At 44.0% G+C, this 24,602-nt stretch overlaps 1 protein-coding gene across 1 annotated transcript in view; it reads right to left on the reverse strand.

The window, feature by feature from the left end:
- ADAMTS17 (ADAM metallopeptidase with thrombospondin type 1 motif 17) overlaps nt 1-24,602 on the reverse strand; it is a 151,343-nt gene that overhangs the window by 72,539 nt on the left and 54,202 nt on the right. Inside the window, exons 8-10 of the mRNA XM_066196414.1 lie at nt 19,962-20,067; nt 2,142-2,282; nt 713-863 (exon numbers count right to left, since the gene is read on the reverse strand). Of these exons, the coding sequence (XP_066052511.1) occupies nt 713-863; nt 2,142-2,282; nt 19,962-20,067 (398 nt within the window). The remainder of the gene's footprint in view (nt 1-712; nt 864-2,141; nt 2,283-19,961; nt 20,068-24,602) is intronic.

Consider the following 24,602-nt stretch of genomic DNA (forward strand, 5'->3'; position numbering starts at 1 on the left):
AGCAGGGGATAAGATCTGCTCAGAATTAAAAGATCTGGTTATGTGTAAGACCTTATGAAAAGTTTGGCTGTCTAAATTCCAGAGAATGAATCCAACAGCCTCACCTCAAATACAACCTACACTTCTAGAGACAGCAACCATCAGTGTTCCCATTTTGCCAATGTGATACAAGCCACGCTGCACCCAAATCCTGATAAAACATCCTGTGGCTTAGAAAACACATAGGATTCTGCACAGAATTCGGCAAGGCCTCATGAAACAAGCAGACATCAATATCTCCTCGGCACAGAGTTAAGAGTCAGCTCCTAAGAACACCGCAGTGGTCTGAAGGTGAAGCCTGTGAAACACCCAGCCAGCCATCTAAGCTGACTCCGTGGAAGGAGCCAAACACTCTTGTGAGGAGAGACTTTCACCTCAGCTGAACTTCCAAGAAAACAATCTCTACGGAGCATTTCAGCAAAACAATGTCAAAAGGGAACAAAGTGCACACACCAGTTTTTCTGAGTCTGCCCGGGGAGATTACCAAGGGCAGTGTGGGGAAAGAGGGACAAGGCCTAAGCAGGAGCTGCTGACACGGGGCTCAAGGCCGCTCGATTTCCCACCAACAGCGCTGAAACTGAGGGAAGCACAGGCTCCTTTGCTCTTCCCCAGGGCTTGGCAGCTTTCTTTCCACTTCCCACCTTGTCTCCAGCTCCGACCCACGAGCTCTTACCTCCATGTTCTTACAGAAGGTGGCGTTGGTGCCAAAGAGGATCTGGCACTGCTCGTCGGCGCTGTAGTGCATCCCCGGCAGCTTGTGAGGGAGCCGCACGGAATATTGGCTCCGCGGGTCTGTCACCAGCAGACAGGTGCTCACCTTGGACCTGGGCAGGGCAGGAAGGAAAAATGCCCTTTAGGGAAAGCGCCTCTGAACTGCAGGGTTGGATCGCTGCTACAGAGGAGCCGCTGTCCTCTCTGTAACAGGGAGTGCGAAACAGTGGGTTTTCCCTGGAAGTCTGCAAAATCATTGAGAACTATGGATAAAAGGGGCCTTGGGAACTCGTGCCTGGCCCCAGGCCTCAAGGCAGGACAGAAGACATTCACAGCATTCTGGGTTAAACATTTGTCTGAACTGTTCCTAGAAATCTGACAAAGACTCAACTTGGCCCTCAGGCGATCCAGCCCAAAGCTTCACCAGCCTGGAAATGACAGCCAGAAAGTCTCCCATCATGTCTCACCTCAATCCCCCCAGATGAATTCTGAGCCCTTGACATCTTTTTCTTATCCATCACAGGCATAAAGGGAAGATTTTTCTCTTTGCCTTCACAACAATCTTTTACAAATTGGGATATCACTGTCATATCAGGGGCCAGACACAACCAGATGAGTTCAGTTACAACTTCCTTTCCTAATTAATGCCTTTAATGTGGCAGTAAATATCCCTTTTTCTTTCATTGTTTTCCTTCCTTTCCCACCTATAACCAACAGAGTGGGGAATTTTCCATGCTGAACCCACTCCCAGCACAAAGCACTGTGCCAGGCACTGTTTGACAGAGCTGCACTGTTGGTTTAAGATTAGAACTGCAGAGTTCAGACAATTCCAGTGCTTCCTGTAGTATATGAGATTTAACGAGCAGCAGGACAGAAATCCTTCCTGAACAATTGAATACGACGAGTTGACACATGGATGCAGAGGCAAAGAAGTTTATAGTGAACTGCTTTAGACCAACACTCACTGAGGAATGAGAAAACACACCAGAATTACCTCCAGGCAAAGTCAAGTTTCAATAAAATAAAAGCTATTTAATAACAAGACAGTAAAAGCCACAGCATAAAGCTGGCAGCATCTTTAAGCAGAGACTTCTGCAGGCCACCTACACACAGATTTCTGTCATTGCAAAATTGAAGGGCATTTTCCGTAAAAAGAAGGTGATATGGGATTTTTTTAAAGCTGTTATCAGCACATTGACAACTGCACATAATTCTTCTTCCTCTCTTCAATCCTCAGTTTCAAGGGGATATTGAAATGGAGACAGATTCAAATTTGCACACCCTAATGACACATGTACACTTCTTTAAAAGGAAAATCATTAATACTTTCACTTTAAAGCAACGAAGTGGATTCTTGCCTGGTAGGATTTTTGATACAGCACAATCCTTACTTTAAGAAGTTTTCGAGGTCATCTCGGCTGCACGAAGACCAGGAAAGGTCACTTGGGTTCCTGCCTTTCACCCATTCTCCAGACATAATGTGAGACCTCCCAGCACAGGGCTGATGATCGTCATCATGGCTCATTCCCATGCTGTTGGATTAGAACAAGAGAAAAAACCTCTCAAGTTATGATGTGGGTTTCTCATTTCCCACTGCCCTTAGCAATGGCGCTGTCAGCAATTAACAGCTGGACAACAGGCTGCACATACAACACACAATCAGTCATGTACTACCCTGGGCACCTGTTAAATGAATGAACTCAAGGTTCCTTCAATTGATCCATTGCTCTAATATCACAAAGTGTTTGGAATTTGTGTGTTTGAAGCTTTTAAATGTGCTTCTTATGGACTTTCCTCCCAGAGTTTATGAGAAGTGAACCTGGAGAAGCGATGTTGCCTTCTATGGCCGGTGTCACTTTCCGGCAAAACATCACCAATCTGGGGCTGCAAACACAGAACTCACTGGGTCTCCAGCTGGCTGGCTGGAGCAAGCCAGGAGCAGTCCCTTTAAATATGCACTGTTTAATCCATGCTATTTCCTACAAATCTGAGGCTCCTGTTTGCTTTCTGACTGTGCTCTTGGCTTTGCTTCTCCCCAGTCCTGGGACTCGACTGTTCAGAGCCCAAACACGACATCCATTTCTAGTTGCAATGAACCAAAACCCACTTCAGCACTTTGATAATTATGGCTTAGATTAAACCACCATCTCTGCTATTTTTAGCTTACAGTGAAGATTATATGGTGGAGTCTATTATTTTAGGTTTATCTCCAGGGACATTATTATTATTATTTCTAGCAAAACTACATTTAATACAATTTTTAGACTCAGAAGTTCATAGTTATTCTTGTTTTTAAACCTTTGTGGTTTTTGAACACTGCAGAAACATTAACATCAATGCACATTTTGTTTGATGCATGCAGGAATAATCTAACAGTCTATTAGTAACTCTAACTTCAAAACAGTAAAGAGTGAAATTCCTGCTCCACTGAAGTGAATGGGAGTTTTGCCATTGACTTCAATGGAGCCTGGGTTTCACTCCAAATATTTTACCCATGTTGTTTCTGCACACAGAGAAAACTCCTCACATGCTAGGATGAAAGTTCCAGCAGTATTTCTCCAATGCAAATAAGCCCATCTAAAGATTGTGCTCCTAGAAGTCAGGAAAGAAAGGGCTCAGTACCATGAAGCAAGGCATGTGAGCTTGTCAGGAATCTTCCAGAACAAAGCCTGCCCCAAAATGCCAGTTTAGAAGGCTCATGGGCATGCAGCAATCCTGTTAACTTTTCTAAGGGAGACCAGGCAGGTTTCCAGGGTTTCTTGCATCTTGTCTGTCTTGTGACTGCCACAGTGCTGAGACTCAAAGCTGGGTCCTTTTTGGGTTTCTACTGCTTCTGTGGGATGGGATCTGGCAGCCCTCCTGTTCTGGCAGCTTCCTGAATGGTTTCCTGGTCAGCACATCAGCTGTTCCACTTCAAAAGGCTGAAAACAAATCATCTTTCTGACTTTCCAAGTGCTTTAGGATCCCTGATTTTATCCCTTGGAGAAAAGATTAGTGTTTGGTCTAGGGTTGTCAATTAAGAAATGCTTTAGCTTTCTGATTAGCTTCAATTATTTTTGGTCAAATATGTTGAAAGTGAGAAAACAAGGGTAGCACTTACTAATCAGTACATCCCCATCCTTAACTTTATTTTAAACCTGATCTCATGGAAGATGCCTTGCCTAGGACAAATGCTGAGGCTGCCAGTCATTTGTGGGATGCTTTATTTTGCAGGGGTTTTGAGGCATAAAATGTATGGCCTATAAAGAATGAATCAAAACTCACACCTCAAGTTATTTACAGGCTTCTTCTGAAATTCATTCAATTCTTACATGTGTGGAAATCTACCCATTTCGGGATCATTCCTGTTTTCTTAACAGAAATACTTTTAAAAGTCATAAGCATAAAGGAATTGAGCCTGAAAGGAATACCTTTATTGGTATAAAGCAAAAGAGTTTTGCCAGTTTATAATAGGTTAAGATCTGGCCTCAAGGTACACAGGCAATGCCCCCCGGCCTCTCAGTGATGAGTTTCTGGTAGAATGAAACCAGCAACACCTTTGGAGCCTGTTTTAATTGGCAATGCAGAACTTTTCTCAGCATCTACTTTACCTTACAATGACTCACTTGAGAAAATGATTAAATGACCTGCAGGACTAAGGCATACCCTAGCATGCTAACACATTCTTTTCTGAAGTTCAAGGGTCTCCAGCTACATCAAAGGGACCAGGTTTTCCTAAACACGTAGTAAATGCAATGCCATGCTGGTTCTTTTGACTAATGAATAGTGGCCCTCCTTTTAACAGAAATAAATGGGACAGAGCAGTGTGTGTTTGTACTAAACACCAGTGCAAACTGAACCAATAGTTTACATTTAATTTGTGACCATCTAATCTTACCTGCTATTCAGAATTCATGTGGAATTAGAAGCAGGTAATCAGTCTCTTGAAATGTTCTGCCTTGGGAAGTTCTATTCTTACATAAACTGATCTTGAACAAAGAGTTGATGAGAAAAGCTCTTAGATTAGAAGTAGCAATGTCAAAATGACACTGCACTGCCCTGCAAACCCACTGCCCTCTGTGCTCCCTGAGACATAAATGTCTGTTTTATCAAAAGCCACAAACAGATGCTGCCTGTCACTCTTTCCAAAGCCAGCAGAGCCATTAGGGGTGAGCAGGACTCAGTTCCCCTTTGTGCTGTTACTACCACAGTCACTCCTCCATCCTTACCCCACAGGAAACTTCAGCCTTTCAGTTCATAACATTCCCCTCCTGAAGACAGAGATTTCACAAAGGCAAGCAAGGACAGCTCAGACTGTCCTTCAGCTCTTCGAATCCTTTCATTCAATGTTTACTCAGAGTAAGCACCCTGGGACTCTGGTTTCACACTCCAGCTTCTTTCCTAATATAAATAATGCATTGTTACCAGTCAAACACACCACGGCCTCACTGGAGGAGTCCTGCAGCACATTTACTGTTGCTCATCATGTGTGAGGCCAGAAACAAGCTGAGTGACCAGTTTGAGTCCTGACTGTTAACATAATCACAGCAAGGCAAATCTGATCAGGAGTCACAGGGAGGCAGCAACAACAGATCTCTTTGATGCAGCTTTTTTGGAGAGCAAGGCTTTAAAGTAGCACTGCTACGAATAAAAAATAGCATGCCGTCTCTGGGAGCTCTGGCCTCCATGAAGCCTGTGCAGCAATAAGAACTGGGTCAGGATGCCAGAATTACACTCTGGGCCTGAGCTGGCCAATTTCTTGTGTAACTCTTTTAAGCTAAACTCAATTACCAGCCCTCTGTTTTCCCACAGCAGTGTTGAAGAAACGCACTTGCTTTGTTTGTTTGGGTCATTAGTGGAGTTTCTCCTCTAGACAGTTAATGTAACTAAACTGCTCTGTTTAGCTTTGGTGTGTTTTCCAGTGTTTCCTGTTATTCCTTATTCAAGCCTGAGCCAAAGTGCACCAAAGCCTGTGGAAAGCCTCCTACTGCTTCCAATGCACTGCTGCACCTCAAGGTTCTTGAGGTCATGTACACAAATCTTCACCAGAACCACTATGATCTTCAATAAAAAACCCAAATCTGAGTTAGAGGATAATGCCAAGAGCTGGGAGAAACTGATTTAGGAGATGCTTAAAATCTTTTCAACACCTGCAACTCTGGCTGGTAAGAGACCACTGGAGAAATCCCCAGGACTGTTATCATTCAGGGAGAGATATGAAGTGGGGACAAGAGGCAAGTTTGATAGAAAATACCAGCAGCAGCACCAGCAGCACTTTTCTTCAGAAAAAGGGTAGCAACTGAAAGAAAGAAATATGAAAAAGGGAAGCCTGAAAAAAAGACACTCAGAAGTGGAAATGCCAAGAATTAAGACCACCTCCATCCCCCCCATCTGAAAGTCAAACCATTCCATTTGCCTGCAAATAATTCGGTGTGAGTCAAATGCTGGATCACTTCAGAAACTCATGGCTATCAAGGCTACCCAAGGTGTCCTGGCTGTCACCCCAGCTGCTTATTAAACATGCATGACAAACAATTGATTGCTCTCCACACAACTGCACTTACCTCAGCCACCACTTCTCCAAGGGGCAGGGAGGACGTCCAGCTGCCAAGAAGGAAATGAGGACAGCAGGCTGTCTCTCCCTCCCACAGACAGAAACCCAAAGGAGTCTTTCCAAAGAACCAAGTAACAAAGAGCTGTAACTGTGTAAGCTCAGCAACACATTAAATAGGAAGAGCACCTTGGGGCCAGCCCTGCAGACCAGCACCGGCCTCAGAGAACTGAGCACAGGGCCCATTACAGCTGTATACCAAATACGGGGGGTGGGGAGAAGGCAGAGACATCTCATGCTCCAAGTGAAAAATTCAGTGGGACCGCTGAGGTTTTTACATTTTTGGCTGATACTTGATTGCTGGACAGTGTGTTTTCTCTACCTGTGACATGCCTTACCCTGCAGATGTTCTCCTGAAGGCTTTGTTTCTGCAAGGGAACATTGCTATGAGCTAGGCAGTACCAGCCTGGCACATCACCACTGACCTCAGCAGAGAATATGAGAAGTCATTCCCTTGTGACCCAGCTTGCCATGACTCACCCACAAGTAATCCAGCATTAAATGCAGAGCCAGCACTAGGCATAAGATTTCTTTCTAAAGTCCACTGGAGAAAAATAAATGCAAAAGGATGGCAGACTGAACAACATCCTCACAGACTGGGAGAGGTAAGGGAGAAGGGGGAGCTATAATTTATCTGCTCTGGCATGTCAGTGTGGGCAGGATGACAGTGCCCCACACAAGGACAACTATTTAGACGTGCACAAATGCCATCTGTTTTTCCGTATGAAGGACAAAATTTCTCCCCTTCCCACCTCCTTTCAGGTCTCAATGAAGGTTTGAGAAGGGAATCCCATCTCTGCAGTGCATCCAATGTCAACCACAGAGGAAGATGCTGGTATGGATGGAGGTTACACAGGATGTGTAGCTGGCAGCTGAGAAGTTAAACATGGCCATTAAACTCAAATCCAAACAGGTCACTAAGCAGAGGATGTACATCAACAGTTCTTAGCAGCTCCTGCCTGGGGCTGGGTTGGAACCAGGCGTGGGAGACAGCACCCCACATCATCCAGCCTGTGAGCTGTCCACTCCCAAACTGAGTTCAATGTTAGGAATTTTTATTAACATTTGAAATCGAAGCTGCATCACTGGAAAGATGCCTACTTCTGAACTGGTTCAACATGTTTAACGCTTCAATATAAAATGCTGATCATCTTGCAAGCTATGAGGTTTCCATCCAGTTGAGAATAAAGGTGTAACAGAGGAAGGATAAAGTGGGAGTGCTCATTTGAGCTGGAATTGTAATAGGAGCTGCAGTGCAAAGTGAGGACAGTAACTTTGAGAGGGTGACCCAGGAAGGTGATGCCTCTAAGAGAGGCAGAGACAGCCAGAGATGTCAGAGGGGGCCAAGAGAGGCTTGGGGAAACTAACAAATCCTGGGAAAGGGCTGAGGTGAGCTGAGCTCTCACTGTGGATGGGGGCAAGGAAACATCTTGTGCAACCTTCCTACAAAACCAGCGGCCACTGAAGCAGTTGGCTTAATGTAAAGCAGGCTTTTTCAGCCTTTGCTTTTCAAACATGCAGACACTGTTTTTTAAATATGCTTTGACTATTCCAGAAAGTGTCAGGAACTCTCTGAGAAGCTGTGATGAAGAGAGGGAGATGATCCTACTTAAAGCATTTGAAGTAACCAAGGCTGGTCATTGTGTACACAGTGTTATCTAGAACAGTGATGTTCAGGATGGGTGCTGTACTTTTGGGGTTTTTTTAATCAGGAAAGTCAACATTTAAAGGGAGCCATGACTACTGGACTCTTGTTTTCATAACCAAGTTTATGTCACTCTCCAATAATGAAGTAACCAGATATTTTATATGGTTATCTACTCATCAAGCAGCCAAGAAGTCAACAACAGCGAGTGAGAACACACGAACGCCTATGGTGAATAACAGTGTGGAAAGCTGTGGTTTATTCAGCTGCATGACAGATCCAGCCCTTTATGATATGGTTTTCATTTAAAAAGAATTAGCTCTTTTGGAAGAGCTTGGAATCTGGAAGGCAGCAAAGCACGAGCTTGTGCCGCAAGGGACAAAGAGCACAGGAGAGTGACATGGCAGGGACGGGAAGCACATGAGTGACATGGCAGGGACAGATAGCACATGAGTGACATGGCAGGGACAGACAGCACATGAGTGACATGGCAGGGACACCCATTGTGGTCCTGCACTCAGAAGCTCACTGATACAAACACCAGACTTTTACATGGTTTGATTGAAGTCTGACCAAGGCCATGAAGAACAGGGTGAATCATCTTAGGATCCTCTCCCCAGCAACATCACATGCTCCCATTATTGACGCCTTTCTCCAGCAGATATCTGCTCACTCATGGGATTCTCTCTGAGCAGCCCCTGCTGTTTCACAGAGTGGGTGATTCACAGCAGGGCAGGCTTCGCCTGATGCATTCCAGCACCTTTGGTGAGATGAAGGAATCCAGCTGCAAGGCAACTGAACATCCACCATTCCAAGGGCCTCCCTCCACTGCTTCTGATTTCTAGGATGTGGCCCCTGCATTTCAACCTTTTCCTGAAAAAGATTCACAGTTTCTTATAAGAACTGGCAGGTCCTGAGGCTACACGGGCAGAAAAATGAGTGTTCCACCAAATACAGAGGTCTACAAAATGCTCAAGTTGATCAATATATATACAAATAAATCTGGGAGAAACTCAGCATTGAAGAGGTAGCATTACTTCAGGAAAACACCCTTCTGCCTTCTGATGTCAATACTCCCTCCTTTCCAAGATCCATTTAGCATCTTACAGGAATCTTTCCTGTCTCCTTCCTTAAAGCTCTGTTCCATCTCCATGCAGGCAACCAACCACATCCTGAGCATTTCTACACTTTCACACATTCTTTCATACCTGCCAGCAACACACAGCAGATTTCTGACACAACAGCATCAGTAGGAGTCAAGGATTGCTTTAATTCCTTCAATCAATCCCTGCTGAAGAGCTGAATATAAATATATCCAAAAACACTCACGGTACAACATGGATCAGTGACTCTCTATGGGAATCTCTTGTCTCACACTGGCTGTTTGTCATGATCACAGCTGAACTGTGACCCTAAAGTAAGAATAAATTTATCTGAGGATGTCTCCATGAAAATATTTGCACTAAGCTGTTTCCTTGCCCTCCAAGCGATTAAATCCACTTCTTGGACATACAAAATTCCTTCTTTCTCACTTGCTTCAATCTGGTTTCAGAACACAGAGAGCTGTTGCAGAAGGAGCACAATGACTATGAATGAACCAGTGGTGGGCAGAGACGGACTGCTCATTGCACAGAGGCTGCTGTGCTCCATCTGTAGCTCCTTGTTTCTGGAAAGCACCCCGGGGCACAGCAGAAGGAACAAGCTGAAGGGTAACAAGCTGTTTGCTTTCAGCACTGCCTGAAGTGGGTGAGAACGAGACCTCCGAAAATGTGACATGCATTTCCTCAGAAGATGAAAAGGGAATATAAATTGTAGGGTGGAAAAAAGACCAAACCCCGGGATAGCTGGGTGGGATTTCCCACCCACGAGGGGAGAGAGACAAAAGCTCAGTGAGCACTGACGGCCCTGTCACTCACAGTGTCAGAAACCCCAGGGGAAGCTCTGTGTGCAATCACTTTTCCAAAACTCCTGTGAAACCACTGAAAGCCTCCAGTCAACTGCATTAAATGACCGAGTGCCAAACCTGAATGCAGAGCTACAACACAAGACGCCCTTCAAAGAAAAGCACGGAGAGGGGAGAGATGGCGTGGAATATTTGCCAAAGACGTGCAACACAAGTAACCCAGATGTCCCACACCCTGCCCCATCAGGAAGCCACCCACAGCCCAGCGCTGGGGAAGTGGGACAGCCTGGGGAATGCACTGTAGGAGTCAGGAATGCTGGCTGCCTTCCCCACACTGGGAGATGAATTCTCCATTCCTGGAGGTGAGAAGGAGGAGATGGCCAGCATCAAAAGATAAAAAGGTGAGAAGTAAATGCAATATATAAATTCTACCAGCATCAAGTGTTCTGCAGGTCCCAGGCAAGGCAGTGGGTATGTGTTTTATGGCTCTCAGAGCAGCAGAAGTCCTTCTCACAGGAATATTTTTCATCTTCTTTCTTGGTCTGCATTGTCAATGACTGTGGGCTCAGAGATTCGGTGCAAGAAGAAATCCATCCTTATGTGACCCTCTTGCACTGATTCACCAACACAACAGGCGACTGCAGTGGACACTAACAAACCTCTGGGCTCGCTTTTGCTTCCAAAAACGAGAAAAACCCACTAGAATTGACTAGGAAAAAAGCTGCACAGGAAATGCATGATCCAATTCTAAAATTTTGTTCCAATAGTGGCACTTCCACACACCAGCTCCCTAAACTCCTGGGGTTTTTCATAATGGTTCAGCTGGTAAAATAATTCATCATACCAGAACCACCTGGCCTTGGCTGCTCGTAAATGATTGTGGAAGTTCAGCCAGTTATCTCAGTTCCACTCATTTTATCAGCAGGGAGAGACTCGATATCAAACAGGAATGCTGCAAATTATGGCTTGGTATCAAAGCAGTTTGAAATGATATGTTCAGACCAATACTGAAGTGACATTCCTTGGGTAGTGGGTGTGCCTGGTTTTCAATGCTAATAAAGCCAAGTCTGCTTTTATATTGTCTAAGGAAGGGACATGAGGAAAGTAAAAAGCGACTTGGAAAGACACTCTTGCTTTCAATAACTGTGGCTTGAACATATCAACGTGAACACAAATTACAGAGAAAGAAAAAAATCTGTTATTTGCATAAGAAGATACTGTTTTACAGGGTCTCTAGCTGATAAGAGGTGCGGGGTGTGTGTCATTTAACTGGTGACAGCTTTCTCGAGATGTGTATGAGCTTTCCTCATGCTATTCTATTCATTGTGCTCAACAGGGCTCCTGCAATCACACATTTGGCAAACCAGGTAAGGTTACTTCAAAACACACCAAAAACAGCTCAGAAGGAGCTGCAGGTATGGAGAGCAGTATCTAAAGTATAAAAAGAAAATATGAATATTTTTCCCTAAGCAAACAAATTGCCTTTTTCTTTGACTGGAGAAACCCCTCAGGATCATATCTGGATTTGTCCTGGAAATGTTCCAATAACAGTGAAATAATGGAGAAAGAGGTAAAATATATACACAGCGGAGGTGATACTTCAAATGAAGAGATGGGAAGTGATGCTTGTGCACCCAGGCAGGAAAGCTGATGACAAAGTCATTATTATAATGCTCCTTCAGGAAAATCCAGTTTGCAGCATTTCTTTAAAGGTACTAAATGCAGGCAACCTCCTGCACTTTTATCAAAATTTGACCACTTCTGACCATGGTGACTCATGATGGATAGTAGGGAAGAGTTCTGCCTTCTCGGACTAAATCTCCCCCATGTTACACAGCAAGCAGCTCTACTTGAGATAAAGGAGGAACCAGACAGGAAAGAATTCACCCGTTGAAAAGTGCTGGTGGTTGTGTTTTCAGGAGGAAGAAAGGAAGCTGTGCTTTTCCTTTGAAGGAAAGATATTTTTCCTAAGTACAGAGACTACCTGAACTAAGAAGCAAACTGCTTCTAGGGAACATTTCTTTATCCTGCAGCCTAGTTTTACTGTGTGCAATTAAAATGAATATTTAAAAGCTAGATTAGAAAGCTGCCACTTCATCAGCTGTCTCCGGAGTGACGCTGGCAAACAGCAGGGTAGGAGGAAAGGAGCCCAGCAGGGAGCAGGTGGAAGAGCCAGGCAGGGTTTGGACTGTCACTGGCAGGTGAGAAACAGCACCACAGGGTGGACATGACAAACTCCTGAGAGGTCAAACTGTCCCAAATGTGGAAAAGATGCGGTGTATAAGATGAGCGTCCCAGTGAGCTTTGGAGCAGAGAAAGAAGGTGCAGTGAAAAATCCTCCTTTTTAAGGCCCTGAGCTAATTAGAGCCCAGCAGGAAGTAAACTTTCCAAGCAAGTCAGACCAAACCATTATGATCAGATTCCTTTTGCTTTGATTTGTTTTACCTAAGCAAAAACAAAAGCAGAAAACTGTGGGCTATTCTCCTCTTTTTTATGGAAACTGGGGTTGAAGTAAAGACACAGACAACAAACTCCGGCTGGGCTGGATCCAGCAATGGAAAGAGGCCCAGCATCCAATGTAGGGAGGATTTTGCAAATGGAAAGGGATCACTGAGAACAAAGCAGGCCTGTTTATTTCATTTCTCCAGTAAACTCTTTTTTGCTGAATTTTATTCCCCAACACAACTATTGGCCAAGAGGCAGCCAACCCTATTCCACCCCAGCACAGCCTTCCACTGACGTAACAGCTAAAGGGAACCACATTTTTAGAGGCAACAACATTTCACTGCTGCTGACTTACTACCAAAGGCTTTTCCAAGTGACAGTCTGGGATTTATCACCTTCCCCAGCTCGGGAAGTCATTTTCACCTGGAACCTGTTGAACTCAGCAGGCCAGGCAGACAGCACGGGTTACAGGCTATTGGAACCCAACTGCTAGTGGAAAAGTAAATATTTCATCTAGATCGCTGCCCTTGTATAAAAACAAATTATTATTTGGTAAATGGCACTTACAAACCTAATATTTCCTGTGCTGGTGTGCAGTGGGAGGCTGCACAATGGGGACTTGTACTGTCCCCATGTTTTGGGTCACTGGGTGCACCAGGCTGTTGCCAGCAAAGCCAGTGGAGTATGAAACCAGAACCCTCGTGGCAGGAAGCAGATGCAAGGTTTGCCAAATCATTACGGCCCAGCTACTTAACACAGCCCTGGCTTACTCAGCAGAGAAAGCCTTCAGAAAGAAAGGCAGAGCTGGCAAAGCTACAAAGCTATTGATTAAACAAAAATTGTGTTTCTAAATGGCTGTCGTTCGCCTGTTTGGTGCAGTTTTATTAAGTAAAGCTGTACAAGATGCTCAAAAACAAAGAAATTAGAGGGACTGCAAGGGAATGTTGCTTCCCTAGGGATTACACAGAGATCTTTCACAAAGCAGAGAGTAAAGCCATAGAAACCCTTGCCCAGAACTAATGTTTGCCACAAGAGTGCAGAAAGCAACAGGACGTGGACATTCCCACGCCCAGTTCCAATGTTATTACATTCCAGCACTGTAAATAAACTTTCAAATTTGGATGGTACAAAGGTGAAACAGATCATCATGACAGAGGGAAGGTACCCTGTACCATGCCAGGATTAGCAGGTTCAGTAAATGCACCTGGAAATATCTTGCAGCTTTACATCATGCTAAAAAAACACACCCAAACTGAGGCCTATCCACAGCACGATCCCACCAAACCTCCCAGTTTCTCCTCCCTGATGTTCTTTTTCTCAGTGTGATTTTTGTACGCCATTTTCTTGTTTTAAAATTTTTCTCTGTGTGATCCCACTGCCATGGCAAAAACAACCAGGTCAAACAACAGGGATCTTCTGTTTCTGGTACTCAACTTACACAGGTGTTCTGTACTGTCCTACAGTGGGCCAAGACACTTTCTGTTTAGTGCTGCTCCATCACTATCATCTCCCCAGGTTAAATCATCCATGCTGGCAGAAGTCTCCACTGATTTTTTTTTTTTGTTTGTTTGTTTAATATGTTTAAACCTGTCTTTGATATCTGCTTCCTTTTGACTAACTTAGGACATGGTTTTCAGAAAGTTATTATCAAGCTACTAAGGTAGATAATAATGATGATCTGTTTTATCTAAAACAGATCCCTCAGTGTGGAACCAGAAGTGGAAGATGCATCCCCTGAAATTTTAGGATATACCTATTCTTTCTCTGAACCAGAACCTGTTATTAAATAACTGCTTTGGTTAGATCAGACCACTGTGATGTACAAGCACATATGATGAAATGGGCACTGTTCCATTATGTCCTTTGGAGTTGTACAGAGAAGAGCAACTTAACTGTGAAAATGTGCTTGCAATTATCTGTGGAAGAAGAGTGAAACCTGGGAGGAGGGGAGCTCGAAAAGGGAGCCTGGGAACACGGAGAGAGAGACATTCCTCAACAGATTTACAACACAAATGGCAGAAAATAAAATTAGCAACTCCAGGGTGGGTACGGACTGCTGCCAGCACTTTTGGCCAGCCTCAGGGTATGTCTACACAGCAGCCAGTCACTCCCAGTACCCCTGAGACTGCAATATACTGGAACAGCTACGTCCTCCTGTGAGATTTCAAGTGGGGATTCTGGCACCAGGAGAACAGAGCTGGGGCAGACACTGCCTGAGTCCAACTCTCCAGCTACTCAGGAAGACGTGGTGCAGCAAAGTCATTAATACCTGAGCTTGCTAGAATAGAGCCTGCCCAGGATTTCCTCTGGCTCCGGTGCTCCTCAAGATCCAACTGACCTCTATTTTCCACCACTCTAAATGCAGAGATGTGAGTTCTGACACTCAGCATGGTCAGAAGGGCCACACAGGGTTTATGACGGCACCAAGGGAAGCCCAGCTCCCCAGCACAAGGCAGGATCTACACCCAAAGTGCCAGCAGTGCCACTGGAGAGGTTTGTCCAGCCACTGGACAGATCCCGGCAGCCACAGGCTACATCCCTGAGCCATCCATCACTGGATGTTACCCTACAGACACACAGGATGGGCACCTCCTTGCAAGAGCTCTCTCTTGCAGTAAAATATTAATTCACAGGAGCGAATAAGATGCCTGTGGGCATGTGTTAAAGGAAAGGCTTTAACTACATACTGAAATCCTACCCTGTGAATAGAAGTTTGGCCTCATTTGCAGCACAGAGGGAGCAGAGTTATAACTGAAGTTGTCTGGATAACCCTGAAACTAAGACTTTGGTGCTTCTGCATGTTTGATTCTACAACTTAAGTAACGTTGGTTTTCATGCCATTTGGGAGGTATGAAGTAACCTGGGGACACATCAGTATATTTCTGCAACAGCAACAAAGAAAAACGTTCCACAGAAATTCAGGTCAGGCCTGATAAATGTGGGACTAACTCAGAGAAACACAGAAAAGAAAAAGAAGCCCAGGTGAGAGATTTTTTTAAAAGGAGGGTTAATGTTTAAAGTCAGTCAGGACAGAAACTACACTCAGCCGCCTCCACTGGCAGAGCCCTGAGTTCAAGGGTTAGACTGCTGAGCTGCTCTGCTCTGCTCTGCTCTGCTCTGCTCTGGAAAAGACAGAGGGTTCTTGGCATTTTTTCTTTCAAAACAGCTTCTCAGCTCCCACATCCTGCACCTCAATGTTATAACCCCAGGATAAAGGCAGAGAATTTTCAGCAGAGGTCCCTCCATTTCTCCATGGCTCCCAGAATCACTGCCTTTGCCCCAGCACCATGATTTGGCTGTCTGGCTCCAAGGCTGCTGGCACTGTTCTGACTGGAATGGCAAGACAGGCTGATGCAGAAAAAGAAACAGGTTTCTATCAGCACAGTGTGCACTCTGCAGCATTACCTGTCTGCACAGATCTGTCACATTTACTGGGGTGGTCCTCAGCTTCCACATGGAAATTCCATTTTTAAAATCCATTATGAACAATTCATTATAAATTGTGGGGCAGGGGAGAAGGGGGACAATTTGCTGGTTGGTTCTCAGGAATCTAGAGCAGCTGCACCACAGTGACTGGGCTTTGCTGGTGTAAATTGTTGCAGGGCATCATTCTGCACCTCTGGGATCTGCTCAGGGACATTCCTCCTCAGCAATGTTTTCACATTCTGGCACATCTGCATGAATCTCTGCTGAGTGCAGAACTACACAGATCAGGGAGGCCAATGTTATTCACAAATCCATCAGCACAAATACCAGGCCACAAAGGGAACATCCAGAGTGCTTTTCCCTTACCTGCAACACCACAAAGGCCATACTTCATCATGCAGCAAATAATTATGCACCCTGAAGTAATTTTAACCAAGCTACCGCTATCAATACCTAACATCTAAAGCAAATAAGCACACTGGAGAGAAACCTGCTGGTTCCAAACCCTTCTCTTGTCTGATTCCAAGCCCTGAGCTGTTTGGTTTGTGCATTATGGGCTTTTACCTTTGGACTCGTTTTTGTCCTCATCTGTTTCAGCTTCAAGTTTGAGGCCATGTGGTTTCAGGCTGTTGGCAAGAGCCAGCTCCTTGCTCATTGTCAGTTGATTTTAATCCTCTTTCCTAAGGGCATCTGCCCCAGCGTGGCTCCCAGCCACACCACCTCGGGCTATTCTCTCCCCATCCGGGCAGTGCCAGGTTCTGCTGGCTCATGAATGGGAGTCTTCCCTCCTCACCCAAGCCTGCCCCCGTCCCACAACAGGAAAGCTGAGGCTGTTGAAAGAAACAGGGATGGCAACAGAGCTGGCATTGTTGTCCTGAGAAACCACTGGCTGCAGCCCACCCCGCTCCGTTCGGGTTAAGGGATACACGGCTGAATCCCAGCTTTTGTTTCAAAAACTTATTCGACTTTTTCTTTGGAGAAGGACTAGAAAATGGTAACAAAGTCACTGCTGTAGGCAAAGAGGGAACTGGGGGGGAGGAAGTGGCACTGTTCCTCCAAGTCAGTTGTTCAGGGTGGTCTTTGGGGTGTGACTCTCAGATCAGCCTCACACTGGGGCAGTTCACCGAGGCGGAGGAGGAGGGAAGCACCAGTCAGGATCCTGGTGACAAAAGTGGGGCACTTCTGAGCTTTTACTGATGGACTTGCCCTGCAATTCTGAGGGAAGACGAGCGTAAGAAATGCTCAGTGTTCATAATATGTTTATAATATGCAGATCTCAGACTCATACATTTTAAGACTTCAGTGACCACTGTGATCTCTGGGTCTTCCCTTCTGCGCAGGTCAGGACTCCACCCAGCACACCCTGGATAAAATCCAACAAACTGTGGTTATACTCAAGTGTGCTGTTTTAAAAGACAACCACTGCTGACCCAGCTGACTGAAGGAACAAGGCTTGCTGAGGGTCCTGTCTTGTGTGGGAAGAAGTTTATGATTTGCAGCCTCAATATGCTCCCTGCCTGTTGCCTTTTTGTAACAGCCAAGACTCTTCTCCTGGATCCTCTATAGTAAAAATTGTATCTAAATACAGAGGGATGTCCCCTTTGTGTCCATGGACCAAAACCATCAGCACAGACTTGAAGATTTAAATATGAAAGTCATGTCTCTCACCCCATCATCAAGCAACAACCCCACAGGTTAAACCTGAAGATGAACTTTCATCCTTCAACTTTCATAGGAGCTATTTCCTCCTGATGGACCTATTTAATGGTGCCTCCATGTTTTCACAGTGCAGCTGTCCGGAATAGTGTTTTTTGCAGTCAGTCCAAATGACATTAGTGGCAGATTAGGAATCTGACACATCAATTAGTAATCCATTCACTTTTTCCAAAGTCCACATCAGAAACTATCTGTGAATGCCAAACTGGGCTTGTGATCTCCACAGACATTTGTTAGTCTTAAGGAAAGAATAATAAATCTCAGCTTTTCTACACTCATAAGGAAATCAGACTTCAATAAAGCTCGAAATTATGGCTCTCCAAAATTTCTATTTTTGCCAGTATGGATGTAAGTTTTGATTGGATTTTATTCTAAATTAAGGAACTTGCACCTAGTTTTCCTTGGTTTTCACTTTTAAAGCTCAGGTCAGCTTCGTGTTCATGTCTGCAATGGGTTTCCTTACATTTCACTCAAAACCTCTGAGTTTTTAAGTCAAGTCTGCAAAGAATTCTATTTGGACAAGACGTGCTGAAAAAGGACTGCTCAGAGCATCAAACTGCAGTTTAACACCAGAAGAATAAGGCCTGACACCTCGTAAGGTCAATGAAAAGATTGCTGTTGGCCTCCAGAAAGGCACCAGTCAATTGCTCAGAGGTTGAAATTAGCAGCCAGGTTTTGGTGGGTGACAGCACAGAGGGATGATTTTGATGTTCGGGTTGGGAGGGGACAGACATGGCATTTCCCCCCCCTGCCCCCCGTTTTGATTTGGCAACACTGGCAAACTCCTGAAATAGTTTTCCAAGAGGAAGGCAAAGAAAGAAAACCAGCAGAGGAAAAAAATTATGGTCTTACCACCAAAACTGCCCTCAGAAGAGAAAATGGAGTTTGCAATTTTCTGCACAGATGGAGAGCTGTATCTGAAAACATTACATCCCCTATTTATGATGGGGATTTTTTTGCAAGGCATTATTAGAAGGAAGCTTGTCAGCTCTGCTGAGAAACTTGGCAAACAGCAGGGCAGACCAGTCTCACTCTTTCACACAGCTGGATTTTCTGCAGCTCAAGTATTTTTCCCTCTTGCTCTTGGCCCATCCAAAGATGAGTGCTGAATTTCCCTTAGCATTACCCACAGGTTAATTTGTTATTAAGTTTAGGCTCAGTTTAACATCTTGGCGTGCAATCTAAATAAAACCAAAACCAAATGTCCTTCATTTCTGCTGAAACCACCCTCGGTTTGGCTCAGCTGCCTTTGGTGTCACTGGAGGGTGAACAGGAGATTCATTTTTGGTAGGTAACCTAAATATCCTCCATGCAACTTTGAAATACATTGCCATAAAGTAATTATTTGTCATGGAATGAGACTGGCCAGAACCTGAACACGCTCCATTGGCTCTGACTTAGCTGTGAAATACTTCTTACTGCAGGAAAGGAAGATACATCAGACACATGAGCTGTAGGAAGGGTGCAGAAAGAACTCGGGCACAACTTCTTGCTACAGCAACAAAGGTGGGATTTCCCACCTTACATCCAGAGAGGCTGAAGGAAAGAGTGCTTGAGAGTCCTGCCCCCCGTTTAACTTTGTTCCTGGCCTAATTCTGCACCTCCCACAGTCTGACTGTGCCACTGCAACCAGAGTGTCGTCAATGGAAAGGGGGAAACCTCATCAGTGTTATAAGTGCAGTGACAGTGGGCCTGGAGAGCAGGGAATGTGGAGCTGACCTTTGGTTAACTCATTATCTGCACTAAGAGGATGCAGCTGATTCTTCAGTCAGTTTTGTTTTCTTCTGCCCATGGGATATTTACAGGCAGCTTTAAAGAGTCTCCAAAGTCAACCGCAGAAAGTACCCAGTAATCTCATTCTGTACATTTCTGTCTGACTAGGACTTATCACGTTCTTTCCTGCTTTTTCCAGCGTGTTCAAAGTGTCTTGCTTAGGTGTGATTGAGCTGATAAATCAAGTTACAGGATTTCTTTCTGTTGATCAAATAATTCTGCTTAAGGGCATTTCCAAAATATTGATGTTCACCATTTCAGTCACAGCAGATTACTTCACGTGCAGAGATGAAACCATTACCAAACTATTTAACTATTAAAGTCCTTGACACATACACCTGAACTTCAGAGAAAACTTAGCAAGTTCAAAGATTTTGAAGCTCATGTTGGTTTTGTGGACCTATTCTACACAGTAAAGAAAAGCAGAATTTGTCTTTATTACTGTCAGTCATTTAAGAGACTGAGGCCTCTTTGTGCTACTCGGAATCAGAACAGAGAACCGAAAATGGGAAGATCAGCTAGAAAGGTTTATAAATGGGTGTGCTAAAATGGGTATTTACACAAGCCTCCTGAAAATTAAGTTATATATCGATGTGCCAAATTTATGAAATCATAACAAACACGCCACACTAGTAATTGCACTTGTCTGGCTTTAAATAAAAGTATCCTGCAGCGGAATCAGTAAAGAAGGAAACAGAAGGACAAGTTCTCACTTGTGCCCAAGTTCATGTGCAATTGTGAATGCCAGATTGAGACCGTTGTCTTCAGCAAGAACACATTTTCTCTTGGCACTGCAGACACCACCTAGGTAAGCAATTCCTGCAACAAAAACACAGAGAATGTTCCCATCAAAACCAGTGAAACAGCACATTCACTCAAAACATACAGCAGTAACAACCACAGTGATCAAAAATGCAACCAGAATGAAAACTATGAGAGCAGTTACCATACAAAATCATCTGAGTAGTTTCTTCCTCTAGTGAAGAATCTTTCCACCCAAGTGAAGAATCAGCCCAGAGTTTTGTCAGACAGGAAATAAGTAAAACACACTCACCTTCACTGCTTTCGTTGGAAAATATATTCACTGACCCAAAAATTCATCTCAACTTGTCTACTAATAGCCTCTGCTACAGCATTAGAAGATGCAGTGAAAGAGCCTGAACAAGCATTTAAATGGAGATCTCTCCATTTTCAGAATGAAGTCAGGGAGAAGGAATAAAACAATAAAGCAGAGACTCTGAAAAGATCTTACATTTTCCCTTATTTTCATGCTTAAAAGAAAGCGAGAGTGTCAGAGCCAGGAGAGCTGGCGAAGTGCTGCTGGTGAGTCACAAAGCCAATGTAGGTGGCACAAGTCTCCTGTTACTGAGTGGAATTTAGGATCTGATCCATGCACAGTGTTCTCCTGTTTGTGTGGGCACCACGAACGGTTTGAGGCTGAGGCCAAAAAGGAATTCAAAAGTTACGGCATGAAACCTCTGCTATGGAAAAACAATAGTCCTCATCTGTCCTTCCTGCAGCCAGGCTGTCCCCTGCCGAAAGTGCCACTGCACCAGGGAATGCTGTGGTGGCATCACGGGCTAGCTCAGGGTGCCACAGTGGATATGTCTGCTTTTATTTGTATTTAACAGCACACAAGGAATCCATTTCCTCACTGCAGGACCGGTTCCATGGAGAGGTGGCTGGACGGAGCTGCCTCCTTTAAGGAGCAGATCATGACCATGCAATGGAGTCAGGATCTCCCCGTTTCCCTTTTTTTGCCCCTCTCAGAGTTGACAAAGCTGTGTTTATCAGGGTGCAAATGTAAAACCTTAGTCCTGGAAGAAGTCCAGCTCTGTTTTTATGAGTTTTGGTGACATTAAGGATGTGGATATTTGCTGCCCAGGGATGAAGGGATGGGCAACAGCCTTTTCCTTCAGCACTTGCAGCAAAGAGCAAAGGCTGGAATCAGGCACCAACACTTGCTTTCAAAATGCTGACTGTGAAAGGGCAGATTCATACACGTGCAAAAAAAATGAGATCAAGATTTAACCTTTTAAATCAATGGTCATAAAAGGCTGGATTTCAGCACTCTTCTTGGACTGACTCGCTTCTTAAATGCAGAATAGTCCAAAGGACATCAAGGAATTGCTCAGGAAGTAACAGCCTCCTTTGAGAAAGATTTTTGAGACTGCAAGCTCAGTCCACACACCTGGTGGCCCAATGAATGCGCCACTTTTTGGTTAAAGGGAAGCCAAAACCCAGTATTTGAGTCAGCTGAAGGACAATTTTACTGAATAGGGAAAGATATTTCGGTTCCCTTTCAGCAGTTTTAGGCAGAAATGACCAGAGCAGAACTTTCACCAACAGTGTTTTATTCCTGCTACTAAACCTGATTATTCCACCTTTATCTTCCATTAACCTATGCCAAAATCTCTCTCAGTTGTATTTGACACACGAGGTTTTAACTGAGGGGCAACAATTGCCATTTCAGGCTCAGGGGTCAATCAGGCAAGTCAGTTTTGCTTGAAATTATTCCTGCCAAGTTCCTTCTGAGAGATTTCATAAAATGAGGCTGGGTCTATGTTTGGCATCATTGGAGATGGAAGGGGGCAACATTCCCATTTTTTGGGAGGTGTGGTGCAGCAAAACAGTCTAGAATTCTGCCAATATATTAAAACATGTTAAATACCAATTAAAATGTCAAATACATTATCCCAAATAGTAATTCTTCTCAAGTCTTTGTTTAGTGGCTCTAATCCCCCCTGAACCTGGCAATGCATATCCACATTATTATTTTGGCTTTTGCTCTCTGCTAAAACCCTCATTATTCAGAGGTGGAAAAGTAACGATTAAGGACTTGTACATCCACCAGTGGTCAAAGAAGTAGTGACTGTGGCTCAGTTACAGACTATTAGTCATCTATTTTTGTTAGCTATTTTCAGTGCTTAATGTGAATCCTGTGTGGCCATTTTATAATATCTGCAATGATCAATTAAAATATGTAGCCATTTAAAATTAGTTTATTATTACAGAAATGGATTGGGCAGAGAAACTCATAATCCTGGAAGAGCAGAAACCTTTGGAGTACAGGGAATGAACCCAGTAAGAAGTCCAGCTCGTGAACTGCTGAGTGCTTATTAATAAGAGTCATTCTGGAACAGCAAGCCAGTTATAACAAATTGGTATCACATTTTAAGCCTGAAAAAGCTTGCCTTAAAAACGTTTTTGAAATCTATTTTTTCTATCAAACTATTTCCTAAGACTATAATTTTCTTCTGGACCAATACATTTTAGCATTAATTCCTTTCATCAGAATATCAGCAGCAAATAAATTATTGATCTGCAAACATACTCCAGTTTCCTAGTAAATCTATCTGAACCATTAACATAAATGCAACTTTTTTGTAACCCAGTACAATGATCCACGTAGCTGATATGCAGAGGAGAACACACCTTTAACCAACAACAACAGTAGCACAATGCCTTGGAAGCTGCATTAACGTGATTTATGCCTTCATTGGGATGAATGGAAACTGTTGTCTGCCTCTTAAATTTCCAGATTTTTATCTGAGCCTTTCAAGTCTGCAGAACTGGAATAAAAACTTCATGAACTCAAGACATGTTTGTGAAAATCCTGGCGTGCCATGATTCTACCAGGCTGGGAATAATGTAAGAGGAAATGCTTTTATTTGGTAACTTTGCTTCTGGCCTTCTCTGTGAGACAGGTGTGTGCATGTGAAAATGAAAAGTAGGGAAGGAAGCTGAACTGGGATTTTTGTTTATTTTTTAAGAAAACCCCACACTTCTCATGTGCTTCTGCAAATATAGAGATAGTGGCTTTCTTTGGGGAAAAAATGTCCTTATCTTTCAGACATGCTGTCAGCAATAACTACAAACCTATTTTTAATATATAAGAAAGGTCAAGCAGGAGCATCAGTGGAAGAGGAAAAGGAAAGCCAATTACTATTTTTACTATTACCAAGCACGAGGGGTTTTTTCCTTTCTCTCCTGAGAAATTACATAATTACAGCCCATAACTTCTGTGCTTGGACACACAGAGCTATCTGCCCTTCCACAGCAAACCCTGGGACACAGGCAACTGTGTAAACTCACATTTATCCAAAAACTTGTCATACATAAACAGTTTGCAGCTGTTGGCCTTCCTGCCAGCTATGAGCCCTCCACCAGCAGGATCTCCAAGGGGAATGATCCCATCTATCCCAACAGCTCTGCAAGGCATGAGGATATGACACACTGGCCACAGGGATGGCCAGAGCTGGGAGAAGACAAGACCTGGTGCCTGGGTTTCCATTTTGTCCTACTCCAAATACCTGGGGCTTCCTCCTGACAGCTCTGGAGCATTCACTCAGCAAGTGGTTTGTCCAGGTACTCCAGCTTTCAACTCTCTAATGTCTTGTTTTCATTGCATTCCTAATACTTTAATCTCTTCTTTTGCCAACCACCTCTGGATACAGAACTTTTACTTGATTAAAACTTGGCTGGCTCTCCTCCTGCTCAATGTATTTGCTGTTGGGAAGGGAGCCAAACTCCCAGTCCTGAAGTCTGCTTGGCACAGACAGAGACTCCCTGCATATCCACATGCTCGGAGCAAACCTCCCATTCCCCATCATTACTGGTTTGGTGTTGAGCTGATGTTTTTCTCATCCTCCCATGATTTTCAATTTGTGCAGCTCGCACGTTGCCATCAATTACATTCCTCTAGCCTCTCTTAACATCCTACAGGAGTAAAATCAGGAAACCCTGAAGTGATTCATGCTCTGCCTTTCCATTCAATGGCAATGATATGTTTGACAGAGATGCCCTGCCTGTATATACACATCAAGTCAGTCACCAAGGGGATCTTTCAGTGCTTGTGATACTTAAAATGAAAAATACTTCTCCCCTTCTATAAAGCCTACATAGAAAAGGTTCCAAAATTTAAGAAACATTAAAGAAGAAACCCACTAAACTGCCTCCAAGATAGGTACTAACACTGTTCTACAGCTGAATAAACAGAGGTCTCAAGAGTCAGTGGTATCCAGGTGAAAAAGAACTGTATCCATGGAAGGGCCCTCACAGACAGGCTAAGGCTGTCACCACTGAGCCTCCAGGCCAAGTTTGGTTTATTGGGACCATCCAGAAAAGTGAACAGGGTGATCTGTTCCTTCATTTTATGAGAATGTCCTAATTCAAAGCTGGACATGCAGTCTTAGTGGTACAGATTAATTTGGCTTAATGCTGGGTAGTCCTTCACGATGCCAATTTCTGCTAATCTTGCAGTCACAACATGGTTTCCATTAGAGTTTAATGTTCATATATGGAAACCGTTTCCCTTAGCAATAATTTTCATTGTTACTGCATTTAACAAAAAC

This window comes from Chamaea fasciata, unplaced genomic scaffold (assembly GCF_029207755.1).
Source record: "Chamaea fasciata isolate MVZ Bird 193981 ecotype frontalis unplaced genomic scaffold, bChaFas1.0.hap1 SCAF_14, whole genome shotgun sequence".
Lineage (NCBI taxonomy): Eukaryota > Metazoa > Chordata > Aves > Passeriformes > Sylviidae > Chamaea > Chamaea fasciata.